At 42.2% G+C, this 17,917-nt stretch overlaps 1 protein-coding gene across 14 annotated transcripts in view; it reads right to left on the bottom strand.

Annotated features, from left to right (window-relative positions):
• Window positions 1–17,917, bottom strand: part of Tiam1 (TIAM Rac1 associated GEF 1) — a 357,705-nt gene that overhangs the window by 134,763 nt on the left and 205,025 nt on the right. For 3 of the 14 annotated variants that reach the window (XM_074072830.1, XM_074072831.1, XM_074072833.1), the window contains one exon: window positions 1,311–1,478. The exons of 10 other annotated variants lie outside the window; for them this stretch is intronic. Coding sequence is in view for 3 of the 4 variants with exons in the window: in XM_074072831.1 (XP_073928932.1) it covers window positions 1,311–1,364 (54 nt within the window). In the remaining variant the exon portion in view is untranslated. Of the gene's footprint in view, window positions 1–1,310; window positions 1,479–17,105; window positions 17,198–17,917 lie in introns of all 14 variants that reach the window. One more of the 14 variants, XM_074072832.1, reaches the window with a different exon arrangement.

Genomic DNA, 17,917 nt, shown 5'->3' with positions numbered 1-17,917 from the left:
TTTTTTTCCCACTGAAGAGAGTGAGGATGTGGCACTAGACGAACACCTACAACAAAATCCAAATTTCAAACAGATGGCTTGGGGAATTCACCTAAGATAAAGAATATATTATCTACTTGGAGTCGGCCACTTTCTCTTTAAATTCCAATGGTCCTTCGCCACCTCCCATCCTATCTGTGGCAGGGTTATTTATTTCCAGGTACCCCCTTCCCATGTCATTACAGACTTCTCAAGGCAGAGGCCAGGCCTTACTTGCCATCACATTTGTCACCTAGATTTACAGAAGTTTTATTCTTGAGTGGTACAGTTCATCATTAAGATGGCCTTAACACAAGGACACTTCAACTCCAGAAGGTCACAGGATCAAATTCATGTCATACTCAAGTCGAAAGCTGACTTGGAAGGTTTTTCTGTTGCTGGTAAGGACAGTATAAAATTCAACAAGAAGGCATTTAACGACGTACATAAGTTATAATTATAAATGATATTGCTTTTCACTCCCCTGAGATATTTAAAAACTTATTTAAAATAAATGAAATGATTACCCTTCCATGACATGAAAACAGACCTCCAAAACTGCAGGGGAAAAGATGAACTGTATTTATTTCAAAGTTAAATTTGAAGCAAAAATCACAAGACAACAGATTGCAAATTTAAAATTAGATTCTAGTGGGAGGTCTTGGTTTCAAGCCTGTTTTCTCCCTACTGGATGCTGCATTCGAAGACGGTGGGAGAAAAGGAGCTAAGATTAAACTGAGAAGTTTCTGAAAGTTTCTGCTAAATCGTTACAAGTCATCAAGAGTTTTACCAAGTCATAGCCAAATACCCCTAACCCAAGAGACTAAACAAGACAGCTTTGCAATAAATAAAAGATGATCTTTGATTTAGAAAAGATTATTATTTTGACTGTGTTTGTTTTTGCCTTTTAAAGATTATCCAAAGCAGAAACCAAATTTATCTTTGTTTTGAGGTGGAATTTGGAAACCAGCTTTGCCTTTCTCAAACATAATCTAACATAAAGATGATGACAACCAAGGAGAAAAGATGCCAAAGGCAATTCACAGGGGAGGAAGGATTTCATAGGTACCTACCTCTTCTTTTGTTTTGTTTTATTTTAACACTAAGGCTTTTAAATTGTTAGATGGGTGTAACCTTAATCCAAGGAAGTGACTCAAAAGTCTTTTTCCCACAAGCTCCATACAACATAGCAATTTCAACTGTAGTAAAACTTTTTTGTCCCACCACCTTTGAAGCAGTTCCATTCATTCATGCAGACACCCAGGGGCTCAAGTCTGTGTGAGCAAACCTACCTTAAAAGGCAACAGTGGTCCCCAGCCCAAGTGGCCCCAAGGGCACTGTGGCATTTAGAGACTGAAGTTGGTGATGTCGTCAGCGTCAGGACTGGGGGAGTGTGTCAGCACCTGCCTGCGGGGTAGCCATCAGGATCTCACCTGAGTCTGGGAGAATGAGCCAAAAACCTGGAGGGGAAAGGATGAGAGGGGACAGAAAAACGGAAAGGAAATGGATATTTTTACCAATTCTCCTAACATCAACTTTGTATGAAGTTCAATGTCCCCAAACCAAAGGACACAAGTATAGAATGACAGGCTTAATTAGACAGATAAATAAATACCATCATATTTACACTGAGGATTATAAATAGCCCTGCAAACTAAGCCACTTTATCATTTTACTGAGTCCCAGTAGAACTGGGGCATTGAATAACAGAAACAGATTGATACAGGGTGGTTTCCATTGTCCTCTGTAAATCTTCAAAGGATCTCAGCAAAGAAAGGGAAGGAAACAAGGAACCTCAATGAGCTGTGTGAATAAAAAGAGTTGAAAAAAGGCTAAAGACAGTCAAAAGAAAAAAAAAATCTATACACTTTCTCTTAAGATAGTAAACATCAGATTCAGAATCACTTCTTGAGAAGTATGCACAGGAAAGAACTTAGGGAAAATATGCAAACTTATTTAACAATGACATGGACAGCTCCAGGAACAAGCAGGGTTAAAGGTCTTTTTTTTCTTTTAAGCTTGTCTTTTGAAGTGAGATTACAAACACTAACAGAGGCAAAAGTCCCGAAGGGTTTGTTGAGTGGCTTATTTGATTACTTTCCAACTGGGCATTCCTCTGTGAGCTGCCCACTGCTGCCACCCACTGCTAGTGGTTCCGACAAACCTGAGTGACAAACACTTGCAGCAGGGATAGGGACAGAACAATCGCCTGCCTACTTGGTAGAAAGGAACCACAGAGAGACAGTAGGTAAATACATATACACATCTATACAGAACAAGAAGCGAAGTTTCAGTTCTTCCTTGTCTTGGAAAGTTGCTGCTGACCCATGAAGCTAGTGACCCATGCTTGCAGGGAAGGAGTGGGTCTTCTCCGGCACCCCACATTACCCCACAAAACGTGCCCTTTCTTTCACAGCACCATCACTATTCTGTTCCGTCCCTTTTCCCAGGCATCCTCCTTCACCAACTGCTCTCCATAAATTTCCACATTTCCAAAGCAGTTCCTGAATTGCTTAGGAACTGGCAGAAATTAATAAGCAACAGCCATTTATATTGAAATTGACAGTACCAGCTGCCAATAATTTGCAGGGCTGTATTCTCACTGGCAGGAGGGGACCTGCCAGTGGCTGTCCTTCCACCTGCATCACAGAGGCTGATGGTGCAGATTTTTATGCTTGAGAAAACTACTCCTCCAGAATTAAAATTTTGTCTATCTACATTCTTCCAGGCCCTGAACAAAAAGAACCAGATAAGGAGGAAGGTAAAAGGGCTTTATTTATATCTATATATAAATGTATGTGATACGGAGTGAATTTGGTGTCATTTTTATTTTCTGATTTGGGTAGAAAATAATTTACCAGGACCCTGGTTGTAGAATTAATCCTTAAGGTGGACTAATGCAGAGGCCATATTTGATCCTTTGCAAGAATGTGCCAATAAAAAGTACTTGTTTTGCTTGGAGAGGACAGATGCCACCATGGCCTTGTGAATGTATGCCAGGGTCCCTCGAGAACCATCGATATTCTGGATTTTCTTCAAGAGCTACACAGATTTCAAGTTCATCGGGAAGCAGCAACACACCAAAGGTGTAGTAGTTTGAGCTTGGAATCTTTTTTTTTTCCCTCAGTACTGGGGTTTAAACTCAGGGCCTCACACTTGCTGGACAGATACTCCACCACCCCAAGCCTAGAATCTGCTGCATGGATTAGGTCAAATATTGGATTTGCAAGTCAAATCTTTACTTGCAGGATGACTAGGGGGCAAGCTAATATTAGTCTACCCCTCTAAAACTGGGGATAATAATGGCTGCTAAACCCTTAGACTGCTATAAGCATAAGGAGACCATCTATGTTAGACAATTTGCTACGTGCCTACCCCCTGATCAGTTCCGTTAAGTGTTAGCTAGTCTAGCTGCTATTGTGTAACATTTATAAACCCTAGGCAGGACCACTGTTATAGACCTACTTCATTCAAGCAGAACCCTTTTAAATTGAATGAAATACGAGCATTAATTCACCCAGCTAGAAGATGGGGCATACTCAGTCTGCCACAATTCTCTCTCTCTCTCTCTCTCTCTCTCTCTCTCTCTCTCTCTCTCTCTCACACACACACACACACACACATACACACAATCCCACATAGGCCACACTCACAAACCCAGCAATTTCATCCAGCCTGCTCACACTCTGTTAAGATAACAGTTTGGTTTTTAATGGAACTAGGGTTTGAACTCAGGGCTTCAGGCTTGCAAAGCAAGTACTCTACCACTTAAGCCACACCTCCAGTCCCATCCCCCCATTCCCATCCAGTCTGTCTTGTCCTTGTGTTCTTCCCACACACAAACAACTCTGGTCATGCTGAAGACACCAAACTTTTCAATCTCATTTACCCTCAGCTCAAAGAGTCAATTTCTGCACTAGGTATCAAATGAGCAGTCTTCACAGGGACGCATGGGCTAGGGTGAGGAAGATATTACCAAAACTCATCTCAGGTGTCAAATACCTGAAAAGTCCCAATGCTCCACTCCTGTACTATGATTAAAGATGAAACTGACAGGGTCGGAAATACTGTGAGCATGGATTTTCCTTAAAAAGTCTGCTAAGCCAGAACTTTCTTTTTTCACCTTCAAAAACACTGTTAAGGGGACACTCAGTTGTTTTTTAGTTCTTATAAGTTCTAAGAAACAAAGAGTATAGAAAAAAGGATATTGTATTTGCCCTCAAAATACCCAGACTCAATTACCAGGCTGTATTACTTACTAAATCATAGGACCTTGGGCAGGTAAATTACCCATTCTGAAAAACATCAGGAAAAATGAGGATGTAATATATTTACCTTGTTTTAAGAAAGAAATTCAGAGACTCAACAAAAAGCACTATAAGCTATAAAATTGTCCATAAGTAGGTTAATTCTTACTTTTTTTTTTAAGTGTCCAAGAAAAGTTCTGCAATTAGTGAATTAATGAGAATCAGAAAGTTTTTCTTTTCTCTGAACACCTAAGGTACATGGTAGGGTAGGTGGGGCAAGTCTTTGGTCAAAACCTTCAATGATAGGTCACAGTTAGCCTTGAACCGAGCTCTTCAAGGATAGGAGGAAGTGATCACAAGGTCTCTGAGAGAAGAAATTATAATTAAAACTTCCCAACTCATAGAGAATCAAAACAGCCCACCAAAGTCATGGGATGTCACAAGATGCTTGTTGAGGCTCCCTGCCCACCTAAAGATTAATGAAAGGCTTTAGTTAAGACTGAGGTGGGTCAACAGTTCCTAAACAACAGATCTTTTAACAAAACAAAGATCCAGGCCTATAAACCATACCCTAGGGGTCAGGTGGAGCCAATAATCATTTGTACATTGTAATTCTGTAAACCCACCCTAGCCTGTGACACCTTTGCTTACCCATGACCTCAGCCCTATCAGCTGGACTACAGGTAGAAATTTCCCAGGGATAATCTCAACAAATATTCAAACCCCAAAGGCTAGTATTGTTGTTCTCCCCCCAGAGATGACTTTTGAGTCACCCTAGAGGTGGTTTTCAGTCTACTGAAAGTGTATTCTTTTCCTAATAATCTTTACTTTCATTTTCACTGCATCCTGTGTCTTCTGTAGCTGGAAACAAGAGTCCAGATAGCTGCAGTGACTTTCTGGTAACACTTAACATTTATTTTACATGGAATAGCAACAAAAGGATTTGGTTTTTAGTATTCCTATCAGCTCTCAAATCAAAACTGATAGAATAGATAGATGGACCGACAGATGAAGGGATCTGGGACACAGGAAATTTTTAAATGGTTTTAAGAATGTTAAAGGAAATTCATCAATCATTTTTAAATTTTTTTAGGATTTGAACTCAGGCCCTGATGCTTAGGCACTCTACCACTTAAGCCATGCCTCCAGCCCTTTTTGTTTTAGGTATTTTAAAAATTATGCTTGGGGTAGCCTGGACCTCCGTCCTCTTATTTATGCTTCCCATGTAGCTAGGATGACACATGCATGCCACCAACCCCAGCTTTTACTGGTTGAGCTGGGAATCTCATAAACTTTTCTAAGATCTCAGGAAGTTTGCCCAGGCTAGCCTAGATCCTCCTTCTGAGCAGCTAGGATTATAGACATGAGCCACTGAGCCACCAGACCCTGTTTTATTTAACTCTTGCTTTATTTAAGAAAAGAATCGGAGTGGCTCAATTTAACAATAAGCTTGGTGACAGCCAACTCAAGTAGGAACAACATGGCAGCCATAAAATTCACAATGTTCAAATCAATCCTCATGGGTTAAGTGACAAAATTCAGACCAATGTTCCTTGTCTTGACTATTGATTAAAAAAAAAGTCACTATTCAACCACAGCAATCAAAGCCACCTATCCTGTCACCACTGCACAGTGGACAGACTGCTACTTCCTAGGAAACTGTCCTGAAACACAGTTGCCCTCCATAGTGCTGTCCCACGCTGACAGGTCGTGACCCACAGGCGGGATTCTCTGGCTGTGTCCAAGGATAGCTGGGTCAAGCTGCCAGATGACCACACCCCACAGTTCTATCAAGGCTGTGCTTGTCTGGCTGTTGTGAAAGATGAGACTGCGAGGACGACTCTTGGACAAAAGTCAGGTATCCTGCTTTCCCTTTGGGATGAACCACATGACCACCGAGGGCTGTGGGGCAGTGCCAGGATTCTCGAAGCAAAATCAATCCCTCAGCACGATGAACGAACTATGATAGGGACTCCAACCGAGTTCCTACTCCATAAGGCATGAATGAAATTACTTTAGCCCAACCAGTCTTTTAAAACAAGTGTAAACAGACACTCAGATCAGCCAGATAAAATCCCCAAACTTTCCACATCCACAGACTGCCCTAGTTTTAAACACTGTGACATCCTAATATATCTAAGTCAATCCCAAGGTAACTAAGCAGGGAACAGATCCATGGAATCAATACTTTTAAGCAGGCTATAAGTTGGGAACTACCTACTAAAATACTGACTTTAATTTTAGAGCAGTGAATCTTTGGCAATACTTAACAAACAGGTTTAGCTGGGGTAGACAGTACCATATTTCTTGCAAGTAAAGTCAGAGCATTTCAAAATGAAGTAATATGTTCTACCCCTTACCCAGGGAGATACACCATTTATGGAAAGCTTACTCTCTAGCTGGCACTGTGTTAATGGCTTTAGGCCAAAATACTCTTCTAAGTTTCCCTAAGTTCTTGGTGTTTATAGTCTTGCAACTCCACTTAAACACCCCCAACTGGTAACTGCCAAAACACTACAACATTCTATCACTGAATGCCAAGCTTCCTACTGGTGTCATCCCAGGGAATGTGAAAGCCCCAATCTCAAAGGGTTCTGCTCCACAGTTGGCCATCCTCTCACCCAAATACCCACACAGCCTGATGCTAAGAACGGTTCTGATGAGGCCTAGCTTGCTGAAATGGTGAAAGCCTTTTCAGGACACACCACCACAATCACATGATTTCTCACCACCCCAAGCGTCATTCCCACTTCTAAAAGTCACGAGACTATGGATCACTTGGGAATTCCATCCAACATTCGAGAACAGTGACCAAGGGAGGACAGAGCACACTAGTTTTGAGTTCTTAACTTCTGTTGTCGATCTCAAGTTTGAATCACATTTAAAAAAAAAAAAGCCCACCCAAGTCATTATAAGAGAGAACGAAACATTTGATCCCCAAAGAAAACAGAAATAAAGCCAAATGTAATTAACTTCTAATGCTGAAATCTGTCCTTTACCAGTTCACCATGGTGGGGTTTCACTCACAGGGTGTTCCCAGTGAGAGAACCGGGCTATGTCGGTGTCCATGAGAAGAGTGGGAGATGTTACTGTGCAAAAAGTGCTTTCATTCCTCCTAAGAAACAAAACAGAGTGCATCCTTACACAGCATGCCAGAATATTCTTCTCAAGGACACATCAACACCTCAGTTTAGGAGAGATTTCTCAAAATACAATCACTTGGCCTACCAACTAATTTTCCAAAATTGAGCCACCCAGGTCTCTTCCCTCCCTCAGACCTGCCTCCCGTTGCCAAGGAAGCCACAGAAGCTTCACAGACAGAAAGAAGTCAACATTTCCCAGGACACACAGCAGAGCCGTGTGTGAGGTGAGAAGTGTTGCTGGTTCACTGTCAAAGACTTAAAATTCAGGAAGAGAATGAGTTTCTAATTCTCTCTGGTTTACTAGGTCTGATGTTCAGCCTTAAGCCATCATGTCTCCCTCTGAGGGACATGACCTTGGGAGAGCATCAAGAGGAAAGGTGCACACAGGAAGGGGTTCGAGGACATGGTGGTGCTGCCTGCCTCTGAGGCCTCCCACCCACCCAAATTCCCCACGGGGATGGAGGTGCAATGGGTCACTCCCATAATGATCCTGAACTCCTACAATCTGGTCTTGACCTTAACCTATTCTCTGTGCAGCCAAGGGGAGGCCTTCCAGCCCAAAATACACTCAGCGTGTCAAGGGATTGATCCCTTCCCTTGCCAAGAAGAGAGAAGGAAGAGGTCACTCACTGTCTGTAATGTCATCCCCCGAGGGATCCCACAACCACAACTCCCTACCTGAAGTTGCCATCCACACAGAGCAGGAGGCCACCCTGAAATCCAAAAGGCATTCTTGGGGCGAAGCCTACATACTCAGGAGGCCAGTGGGGCAACCCTACCTGTGAGCAATGAAGCTGAGACTACCTGAAACTCATAGGTGACAAATGAAATATCACTAGCCCTCTGGAGAGGTCACTGTGATAAGAAAGTGACAAATGCACTTCATTGACCCCTCACACTGTGAGATTAACGGGCCATCCAGAAAGAATGCCCCTCCCCCTAGTGGGTCTTTGGCAGCTGCTGTAGCACTTGTGTTGGTGACAGGCATGAGATTCTAAGAGAAAATGATTGCAGAGATCTCAGCTCTTCAGACAAGAAGAAGGCTGCCTTGAAGGCTGTGGCACTGGAAATGCAGGGGAAAGAAGTGACTCTGGAATTATATGAAGCATGCACATGTGTGTGAGTGCTTGGTTAGCAATTTAATGTCATAACTGAAAGGCTCTGGGTAAGTGCAGTACAGGGGTGACACAGCTGCCTGACCAGGACGTGCAATTGCAACAGGACCCCGTGTAACCTCTCACTGCGAACACCTTGACTCTGGTAAGTGTTTGGTGGCAGAATCCAAAAGAAGGACTCCCATTGGAATCGGGACTTGCACTTTGAAGTTAAGTGATTTTTGAGTTGTTCCAAAGGAATTCCTCACAGGAATTTTCAAAATGGAAGGAGGCTTTTGACAGAGGCCAAAGGCTCAGACATGATGGCTGTCAGAGCATAATAACACAATAGTGAAGCCATGTTGAAAGGCCAGGAGTCCTGAGTCCCTCCCTGGGTGCCCAGCCTGAAATATTCATTTACTCTCTCTTCATTTTCAAATGTAAGACATCTTTCAAAATAACCTCTTTTTTTTTTTTTAAGTCTGGAAATCACTTCAAGCTGTTTGGCAGTTATACAAGCTCTAACAGGTAAAACATAATTCTTTATTTCATTGATTCTAAGAACCACATTTTGTTTTCCAAAATTGAATGTCTCTTACAATCACAATGGAGTATTTTGGTTTAATAAATAGCATTTACTTTCCTTCTCAGTGGGACATAAAATAGTGATGCATCTTGTAAAAGAGTAAATAAAAATAGTTTTTAAAATAACTGTACTTACGACTATCTAAAAACTGCTGGTAAATTGTTTGGATAAAGCAGTATCTAGGTAAGAATGGTAACAATTATTGCCTAATTCAAGTCAATCGACATCTGCTGAGCACCTACTGTGTATCTGGGGTAAGGAATTAGACAGTTTCCTTATGATGCCTACAGCCTGGGAAAATGTCAGGTACTTGCTCCCTCTGTGACTTCTAGTGTGGCATTACTAATAGTGGACAATGAAGAGAACTACACCAATTCTGCCACATGAACCTGGTCCTTAAGGACTAACAGATCTGGCTTACTTTATGAGGATGGGAAGAAATGAACAAGGATGGGAAGGAGATGGTACAAAAGAAGAAGGGCAAATATCACTCCAGGAAAAGAGAAAGGTAAAGTTAACAGCTTTGAGGAATGAAGGTGCCATTAGCCTGACTGTATAGAGAGACTACTCCATGGAAAAGAGCAAGCAGTAAAGGACTGGTTGGGGCTATGGATGCTATAGAAACAAATGAGATGCTAACATGGATAGTGGGAATATGGGTTAAGAATTTCCCATAGGATGCACGTGATCAAACATGGTTTTCACCAGCTGGGAAGAAAAGATGGAATCTTGTTGCCACCAACCAATCATATGACATGGCCCAAATGGGACATGAGTGCTCGTATATGAGAATGACAGAAGGACCACCAAGACTTAGTGGCCACATACACAGCTAGAAGGGATGAAGGAGGCAGTATGGGAACTAAGAAAACAGGAGGAGACAATAACACCATCCACTTTGAGATCTAATGGTGCCCCCACTCCAAAGTTTTACTTTGGTAGCCAGAATTTACTTACATTTGGTGTCCAAACCAGAAATGGCCTCAAGACAAAGGAATCAGAATTGGAGCACACTGGGACACCAATAAAATTAAAATGCAGTATCTTTGCTTCAAATTTTGAAGTTCCTTTGAACAAAATTAAAATACTAAGTACTTTGACATCCTTTGTACTGTTTAAGGTTTTCATGCACATATAGCATTTAGTGACAATTAACCTTTCTACCCCCACACACAAACACCCAGACTTGTTCAGAAGTTTTATTATGGCATTGAAATTTCCTCTCCTTAAAAATAGTTATTGCTCTGGGATTTTAGAAGGCAGGAATATTTTTTAAAGAAAACAAAGGTGCTCAACACAATGAAAGGTGGCCCAACTGATTCTGTATGTCCTTACTTGAAAATATGTATGTTTTCTAGACAGGCATGGTGGTGCATGCCTGTAATCCATCACTTAAGAAGCTCAGGCAGGACGACTGCAAGTCTGATGCCAGCCTGGGCTACAGAGTGGTACCCTGCCTCCAATAATAATAATAATATAAAAAATTAAAATTTTTGTTTTCAGAGAACTGCAAGTAATATTCCAACCATGTTGCTATTCCACCTTAAACAAACAAACAAACAAATAAACAAAAAAACTCAGTAAAACCCAGTATTTAGTCTATTAAGAAAGCTTTTATGGAAGAAAAATTAAAATTACCCTCCTGTCCTAATTGGACTCCTCTAATAAAATACCTTAGACTGGGTGATTTATAAAGAATAGGAATTGACTGCTCTTGTTCTAAAGACTAGAAAGTCCAAGATCAAGGTGCCAGCAGACTCAGTGGCTGGTGAGGAGGGCCCATTCCTCACAGATGGTGCCTTTCTGTCTCATCTTCTTGGGCCAGACGGGCTTCTTTTATAAAGGTAATAGTCTCTTCTTGAGATGGAGCTTCTGTGATCTAATCACCTCCTCATGCCCTCCACTTACACATCACTTGGGCTATTAGGGGCCAATATATGGATCTGGAAGGGGACACCAATATAAATATTGGTATTTATATGGTATAAATATTGGGTATTGGCCACAGTATACCCCAAAAAACTTAGGAAGGCTATTAGAATGGAGAAACAAATAATGGCCAATTTCAGTGTATAATCAAAAAGCCAAAAGCCACACAAAAATTAATAAAACACCTCTACTAGCCTATCAAAGGCCAGAAGCTGTTGGGGTTTTTTTTTTGTTTTGTTTTGTTTTGTTTTGCAGTACTGGGGTTTGAACTCAGGGCTTACACCTTGAGTCACTCCACCAGCCTTTTTGTGATGGGTTTTTTCGAGATAGGGTCTTGTGAACTATTTGCTCAGACTGGCTTCGAACCTCAATCCTGCTGATCTCTGCCTCTTGAATAGCTGGGATTACAGATGTGAGCCACTGGCACCCAGAGAGAGGCCAGAACATTATCTCAACTACTCCTTTCATGTGCCAAACAATATCTATAATAATAAACACATTAAAGAGAAACAAATAATTTAAAACAAAAATAAAATACGATGTTTGGCACTATAAATTTACAAAGTTAATCGGATTTGATTTCAGCTTCATAAACTTTCTAGGCTTACAGGAACCTCACCATGCTCCTTCTTCACTCCTCGGGATCCATCTTATTATTTAAATAAGACTGTTAAATGCAAGCAATGTTCCAGAGCTGTACAAATCATAGTGAGATGCACCTGGAATCCATAAGCAAGTGTGTCCAAGAGCCACCTCAAACAAATGTAAGGACAATCACTTAACCTTTCCATCAGAGAGTAAAAGGAAAAAACAAGAGCTGTGCAACACCAGCTGACCTCAAGTAATGCTCTAGGTTATGTGAGGAGCCAGGCCAGTAAAGGCAGAGGAGCACGTGGCACCAGGTAGGAAGAAGCAAGAGGTGGATAGCTGGGCACTGGTGGTTCACACACTTGCAATCCTACTACTTGGGAGGCTGAGATCAGGAGGATGTGGTCTGAGGCTAGCCTACAATACCTACAAGAGTTCACAAGATGCCATCTCAACTGATAGCTGACTACAGTGATACACAGCTGTCATCCCAGCTACAGAAGGAAACCAAAACTAGAAGGATCATGGTCCAGACCAATCTGGGCAAAAAGTGAGGCCTTATCTCCAAAATAACCAGAGCAAAAAGGGCTGGGGTGACGTTCAAGCAGTAGGGCACCTGTCTAGAAAGTGCAAGACCCTGAATTCAAATCCCACAACCAAAGAAAGAAAGAAAGAAAAAAGAGAAAAACGCAAGAATTGGATTAGACCAGGTGCAGTGGCTCATGTCTGTAATCCTGGCTAGAAGGGAGATAGAGATCAGGAAGATGGCAGTTCAAGACCAGCCTTTACCAGCCTGGGCAAAGAGTTTACCAGAACCCTATCTCAACCAATGGCTGGGTGCAGTAGTGCACACCTATCATCCCAGCTCAGCAGGGAAGCATAAAGAGGAGGACTGTGGTCCAGGCAGGTAACCTGCACAAAAAAGGGCTGGTGGAAAGGTTCAGGTAGTAGAGCACCCAAGCTTGAGGCCCCAAGTTCAACCCCCAGTGCTGCTCCCCCCAAACAAAAAAGAGAGAAAGAAAAGAAATCCCTCTTCCTTGCTCAAGTCAAAATCCATAGGCATCGTAATAAGAATATGAGGGTTTTCTCTGATGGCCATTCTCTTTTCAGTAAATAGGTGATTCAGTGAAGGCAAAAGGACCTCTGGCTTTAGACACAAGGAGGGGAGAGGGAAAGGAAGGGCAACTAAATCTCACTACAAAAGCTCTTTTTGGCTGAATAATGACTAATATTCAGCCTAGCCAAATTATAAATTAGGAGAGAATAAAAAGCACACAAAGTAGTTGCAAGCTGTATTTTTAAAAGAAGAGGCAGAATCTAATACACAAACACAGCAGGCATGCCCCTCCTGAAAGTCACAGAGCTTCTTTCACCATAAAGACAGCTACTGGGAAGTTACTAGAATGTTCTGAAACAGTGATACAACCAAGTACCCCTGCAGGAAAACCAATCCATAAAATCACAAGGCAAATCTGGTTCTTGTATGACAGCAACTGGCTTAAAAAGCTTGACATCCACCCCCAAGTAATATCTATGGGACCACACACAGAGCGAGTGAAGCAGACACTGGGTTGGCCTAGTGAGAAGCATTAAGTGCACTCCTGTCCAGGGTGCTGGTATGCAGGGCTTCGCAGACATCCCAATCAATAAAACATTTCTAAGCATGCCCACCCCAAAGACTATATAGTGCATATCATCACCTCCTGACTAATTAATAGATAAATTGCATATACGAACTACTGTTCCAACAAATCGTGCATGTTTTGGATTTCCACGTAAGCTCAGCAAGCACATAACTTATTTGAACCAAACAGAAATTCAAATGAAAGGAGCAAAAGAAACACAAATTCTAAAATTTCCTTATCCCTTAATGGGGTTGTCGTGCACAGTCATTCCACAAGGAAGACCACTGCAAACAGGAAATGAAGGGTCCCTCTGGAACCAAAGGAAAAAGTAAGGAAAAGAGCCTGTTAGAGAAAACTCAGATGGGCTCTGTAAGTTGGCAAGAGATCCCTTCAACAGCCAAAAATGGGTCATCAATGGTAAAGGCTATCCCCAAATCAGCTGTTAATGTTTGGGAGGTTGTTTCATTTGTTGCTATTGTTATTGTGGTTTTTTTGCCCTGTTCACTGAAAAATTCCTTGGTTTTCTCAACCTAGGGTCTACATATTTGTATTTCAGCCTTATTATGAAACACACCCAGAATATTGAGGAAGGTGACATATCTGAAATCAACTGTTAAGAGCCCTAAGCTTTCACTAGGAGCTATTAAATTAACTTGTATTTTTGCAACAAAGACAGTAATAAATATTCCTCTACTAGTAGTTAATAAAACAATGCCATATGTAGAGAAAATTAAACAGAAGGACTCATTCCCCCCCACCACCACACAACATGATGTATCATGATTGGCTGTAAAGCAGAAAACAGGCTTCCAACCACAGACGAATTTTCTAGTGTGACTAATTTCAGACACAGTCAGAATAAGCAGCCAAGAAAGTTCAGTTATACAGTCCAGAAAAATAAAGGGTGGCAATAAGAAGCAACATAAAATAATTTTTTCAAAATTGTCTCCTAAGAGTTTTTTGTTGTTGTTGTTAAAGTCACTGGCTTCCAATCCAGAAAGCCATTGCTGATGGAAGGCTTTCTCACTAGGACCTCACACAGTCATGGCCTCCAGTTGGCATCTGATCCTGCTAATCTGCACCCCCTCCAAAGTGTACTTACTCCCTTCCCTCGGGTTCCATGCTTTTCCTCAGATAGTCCTCTTGCCCAACTGTAGGTTCTGCCCACAGATGACTCTCAATATATAGTACTCCTCTTTCACAATCTAGTTCCTTCCATACTTTCATCAATGTAAATCTTAGTTTTCAGCACAAATCGCTCCTTCCAACCTTCTACCCATGAAGAGTTCTAACCTAACACACCATTTAAGGTCAAAACCTTCCACACTCAGGATTGTGCCCAGAAGGCAATATGATTTGTCAATGTAACAGCAACTTTGAATTCAGGCAGGCCTGGCTATATGTCATATAGTGAATCTGTGACCTTAAGCCAGACCCTTGGCACTCCCTATGAGCCTCTTTCTCCATCTGCAAAAAGGAAAATCTGCTGGCAGGTTTGTGATGGGAATTAAGGAAGCCAATATGCACAAAAACACTGTTCCTTGGTATTTAATTGGGAATTCCTGAGTGTTCTTTTTGTCTTGTTTCTTTCCTCCTTGTTCTTTTCTCAAGGTCCCTGAAGCATCTTCAATATCTCTCCGATCCCTTGTCTCCTATCCTAATCCAGGCCCCTTTTACTGTGATTCCCCTCCTCTGCCCAATCTACGCTACTGAATGAAAGCTTGACTACTGTACATTCAAGATGCCTTTACTGACCTTCAGAAAGGCCACCTTTCCTATCCCTGCTCTGCTAGCTAAGGTACAAACAGCCCAGCACAGGGGACGAGCAAAGGGGGAGACCTATGGAAGTAAGAGTTTTACAGTTACCCAGAAGCTTATACAGAGTAGAGGAGGTAGGACAGATTGGTACTGGAATAAAATTTTATAGCCGCATGATTTTTTAAGATTAAATACCTATGTCCCTTTGGCTGAAATGGCATGTGGAGTAATTAGGAATTCTTTCTCTTGTCATGTTTTACCAGAAAGCTTTGCAAAGCTCTGATCTTCCAAGATTTTCTTGATCACTTTTTCTCCTCTGAATCCCCATAGCTATCTACCATTTGAATGTATTTATCTTCATCCTTCTCTTCTGGTAGGATTACAAGTTCCATAAGGGAATGGACCACAGCTTATTACTTTCTGTCTTAATGCTCAATGGCGCCTGTCCCCTTGTAGTATTCCCCAGACCCAAACAGGAAGCACTACTGGGCACCATAGCTGAGCCAAGCTGACAGATAAAATAATGAATCATCACTCCCTCCAACAGATTCTTTATCTAGTATCTAGGTAATACCATCAATATTAGCCAAAGGAAGGAACAATAAAAATAAATAAATAAATAAAATTACAACAAGTGCAGTACTGAGGTTTGAACTCAGGGCCTCACACTTGCTAGGAAGCACTCTACCATTTGGGCCACTCTACCATCCCTGTTTTGTGATGGGTTTTTTGAAATAGGGTCTCCCAAACTATTTCCCTGAGCTGGGTTCAAACCATGACATTCCTCATCTCTGCCTCCTGAGTAGCTAGGATTACAGGCATGAGCTACCAGCACCCAGAAGTCCATTTGATTTGCCATCTCAAGGCAGATCATCCCAGAATGTTCCAGGGAGCCACAGGCTCCAGTGCATGAAGATGTCACTAAGGAGAGTGGCCCGGCTTCTATGATGGTATCTTTGCCATGTCTCTAGACAATTATATCCATTCAAGAGTATGTCTGTTCATAATACACATCATCAAAAGTTATGATCTTCTTTTGCTTCAACATGGGAAACAGGATTGAGAAAACACGAACACACAGAGACCATGTAATAGTTTACACCTCAACTCCTGGTTCTTGAAACGGTCCCCATCTTTAACACTCTCCCCACCCCACTGCCCGGCTTTGTATGGTACACATATAAACTGTGGAGGCCCTGGGTACAGAAGCTTCCTCACTGGAGATATTTCAGGTCCATCTTAAAATCACCACCCTCTTCCACCTCTGATCCCAGACTTCCAGTGCACAGGAGGGGAGAGTGGGAGTGTTCCCCAGCAAGTCCTCTGTTCCAACACAGCTGGGCTTGAAGTTCAGCTTGAAAGCCAGCAATGGGAGGAGGGTCAGGATGATTGTTCAACACCCTCCTACACCCTGCTCGTGACTAATACATCACTCTGGGAAAGCATTTCCTCCCTCTAGTTAGAACTGACAAGTCCACATTTAAACCAAACCGGTCCTGAGAAGGCTCAGGAGGCACTCACAGCCCCTCCAAGGCCTAAGTATAACCTTTTCTGAAAATACCCACCTCCAGAAAAACAAGCTGAGAGCTTAGGCTTAAACGTCCTTTCTAAGCTGCTTCTCCATGGGGTAGGGAACTTGGATTTCAAGGCCAAATCAAAAAACATTCACAGTAGGTAGGCAATTGGTATTCCTTTCAGAGTGCTGAGATAACTTGCTAACTTGGTACAAATCACTTCATTTCTCCATGACTTCAGGTTCTTCCTGAATAAAATTTAGCACTCAATGAACACTTTTAAAATGTTCATCCTCACAGAAGAGGGAGATATTGGGTAGGGTGTTGTATTATTCAGGGTCCTGTTACTATAACAAACGCCTAAGGCAATCAGCTTATAAAGAGAAAAAGTTTATTTTGGCTCTCATTGCGGAGGTTTCATTCCATGGTCAGCAGGCCTCACTGCTTTTGGTCCTATTGCACCGCAGCACATCACAGAGGGAGCAAAACCCCTCACTTCACAGACAGGGAGCAAAAAATCAGGAAAAGAGAAAAGAGCTGGAGTCCCACTATCTCACTCAAAGTCAAGACACCAATGACCAGACATCCTTCACTACACCTCACCTCTTAAAGGCTCGACCCTCACCCCCAACAGCAACAAGAACCAGGGACCAGGCCTTCAATACATCGGCTTCTGAGGGAGAGGCCAGATAGGTCTGTAAGAGAGGGAAAAAAGTATTGTGCACATGATCAGTGTAGCGGTTTATTTTTCCAGTAGTGTTTTTCCATTCAAAATAGCATCCATGAAAAGGGGGAGGGGATTAATCAAGTGTATTCACTAAACAGAGCTTGATGATCAAAATAACCCCAACCTTCTGCCTCTGCCAAGGCTGCGCTCGCACGCGCACAGACAAGTGGGGACTGTGTGAGGCTTGAGCTAATGTTGGTGCCAGGGTGCCAGTTCTTCAGCCTCCTGTGCTGATCTGTTTCTCTCACTCTGTCCCCACACTTGCAGGAACAGCCTGCCATCTGTGCTGTACCACCCAGCTCCACACAGTCTTTCCATAAAGGTAAATAAGACCCTGACGCTGTTTTCATCTAAAATAAATTCCTTCAATTATTGCCTCCAGGCCCCAGTCTTAATTCAACTGCACTGGATTCCATCTCAATGCAAGCAAAGCCCCTGCTCCGTGCATGGCAGGGTTTAAGATTCCAAGTGAGATGCTCAGTTGAGGAAGGTATACGACTCCTTAAAGAACACGAAGGTTCTCTTGTAAGGTGGGGAGGTGAGTGGGGAGGGAGAAATGTGATAAGGGCCCAAGAAATGTAATACAGATCTCAACACGCTCAGAGTGCTGTGTAAGAGAGGGATACAATTCAGTGAAACTCTGTATGACCAGAATATGTTGCTATAGCTAATATTCCTTACAATTAAC

This window comes from Castor canadensis, chromosome 5 (genome assembly GCF_047511655.1).
Source record: "Castor canadensis chromosome 5, mCasCan1.hap1v2, whole genome shotgun sequence".
NCBI classification, from domain to species: domain Eukaryota; kingdom Metazoa; phylum Chordata; class Mammalia; order Rodentia; family Castoridae; genus Castor; species Castor canadensis.
Note: the sequence above shows the minus strand (reverse complement) of the source record. Positions and strands in the feature narration are given on the sequence as shown.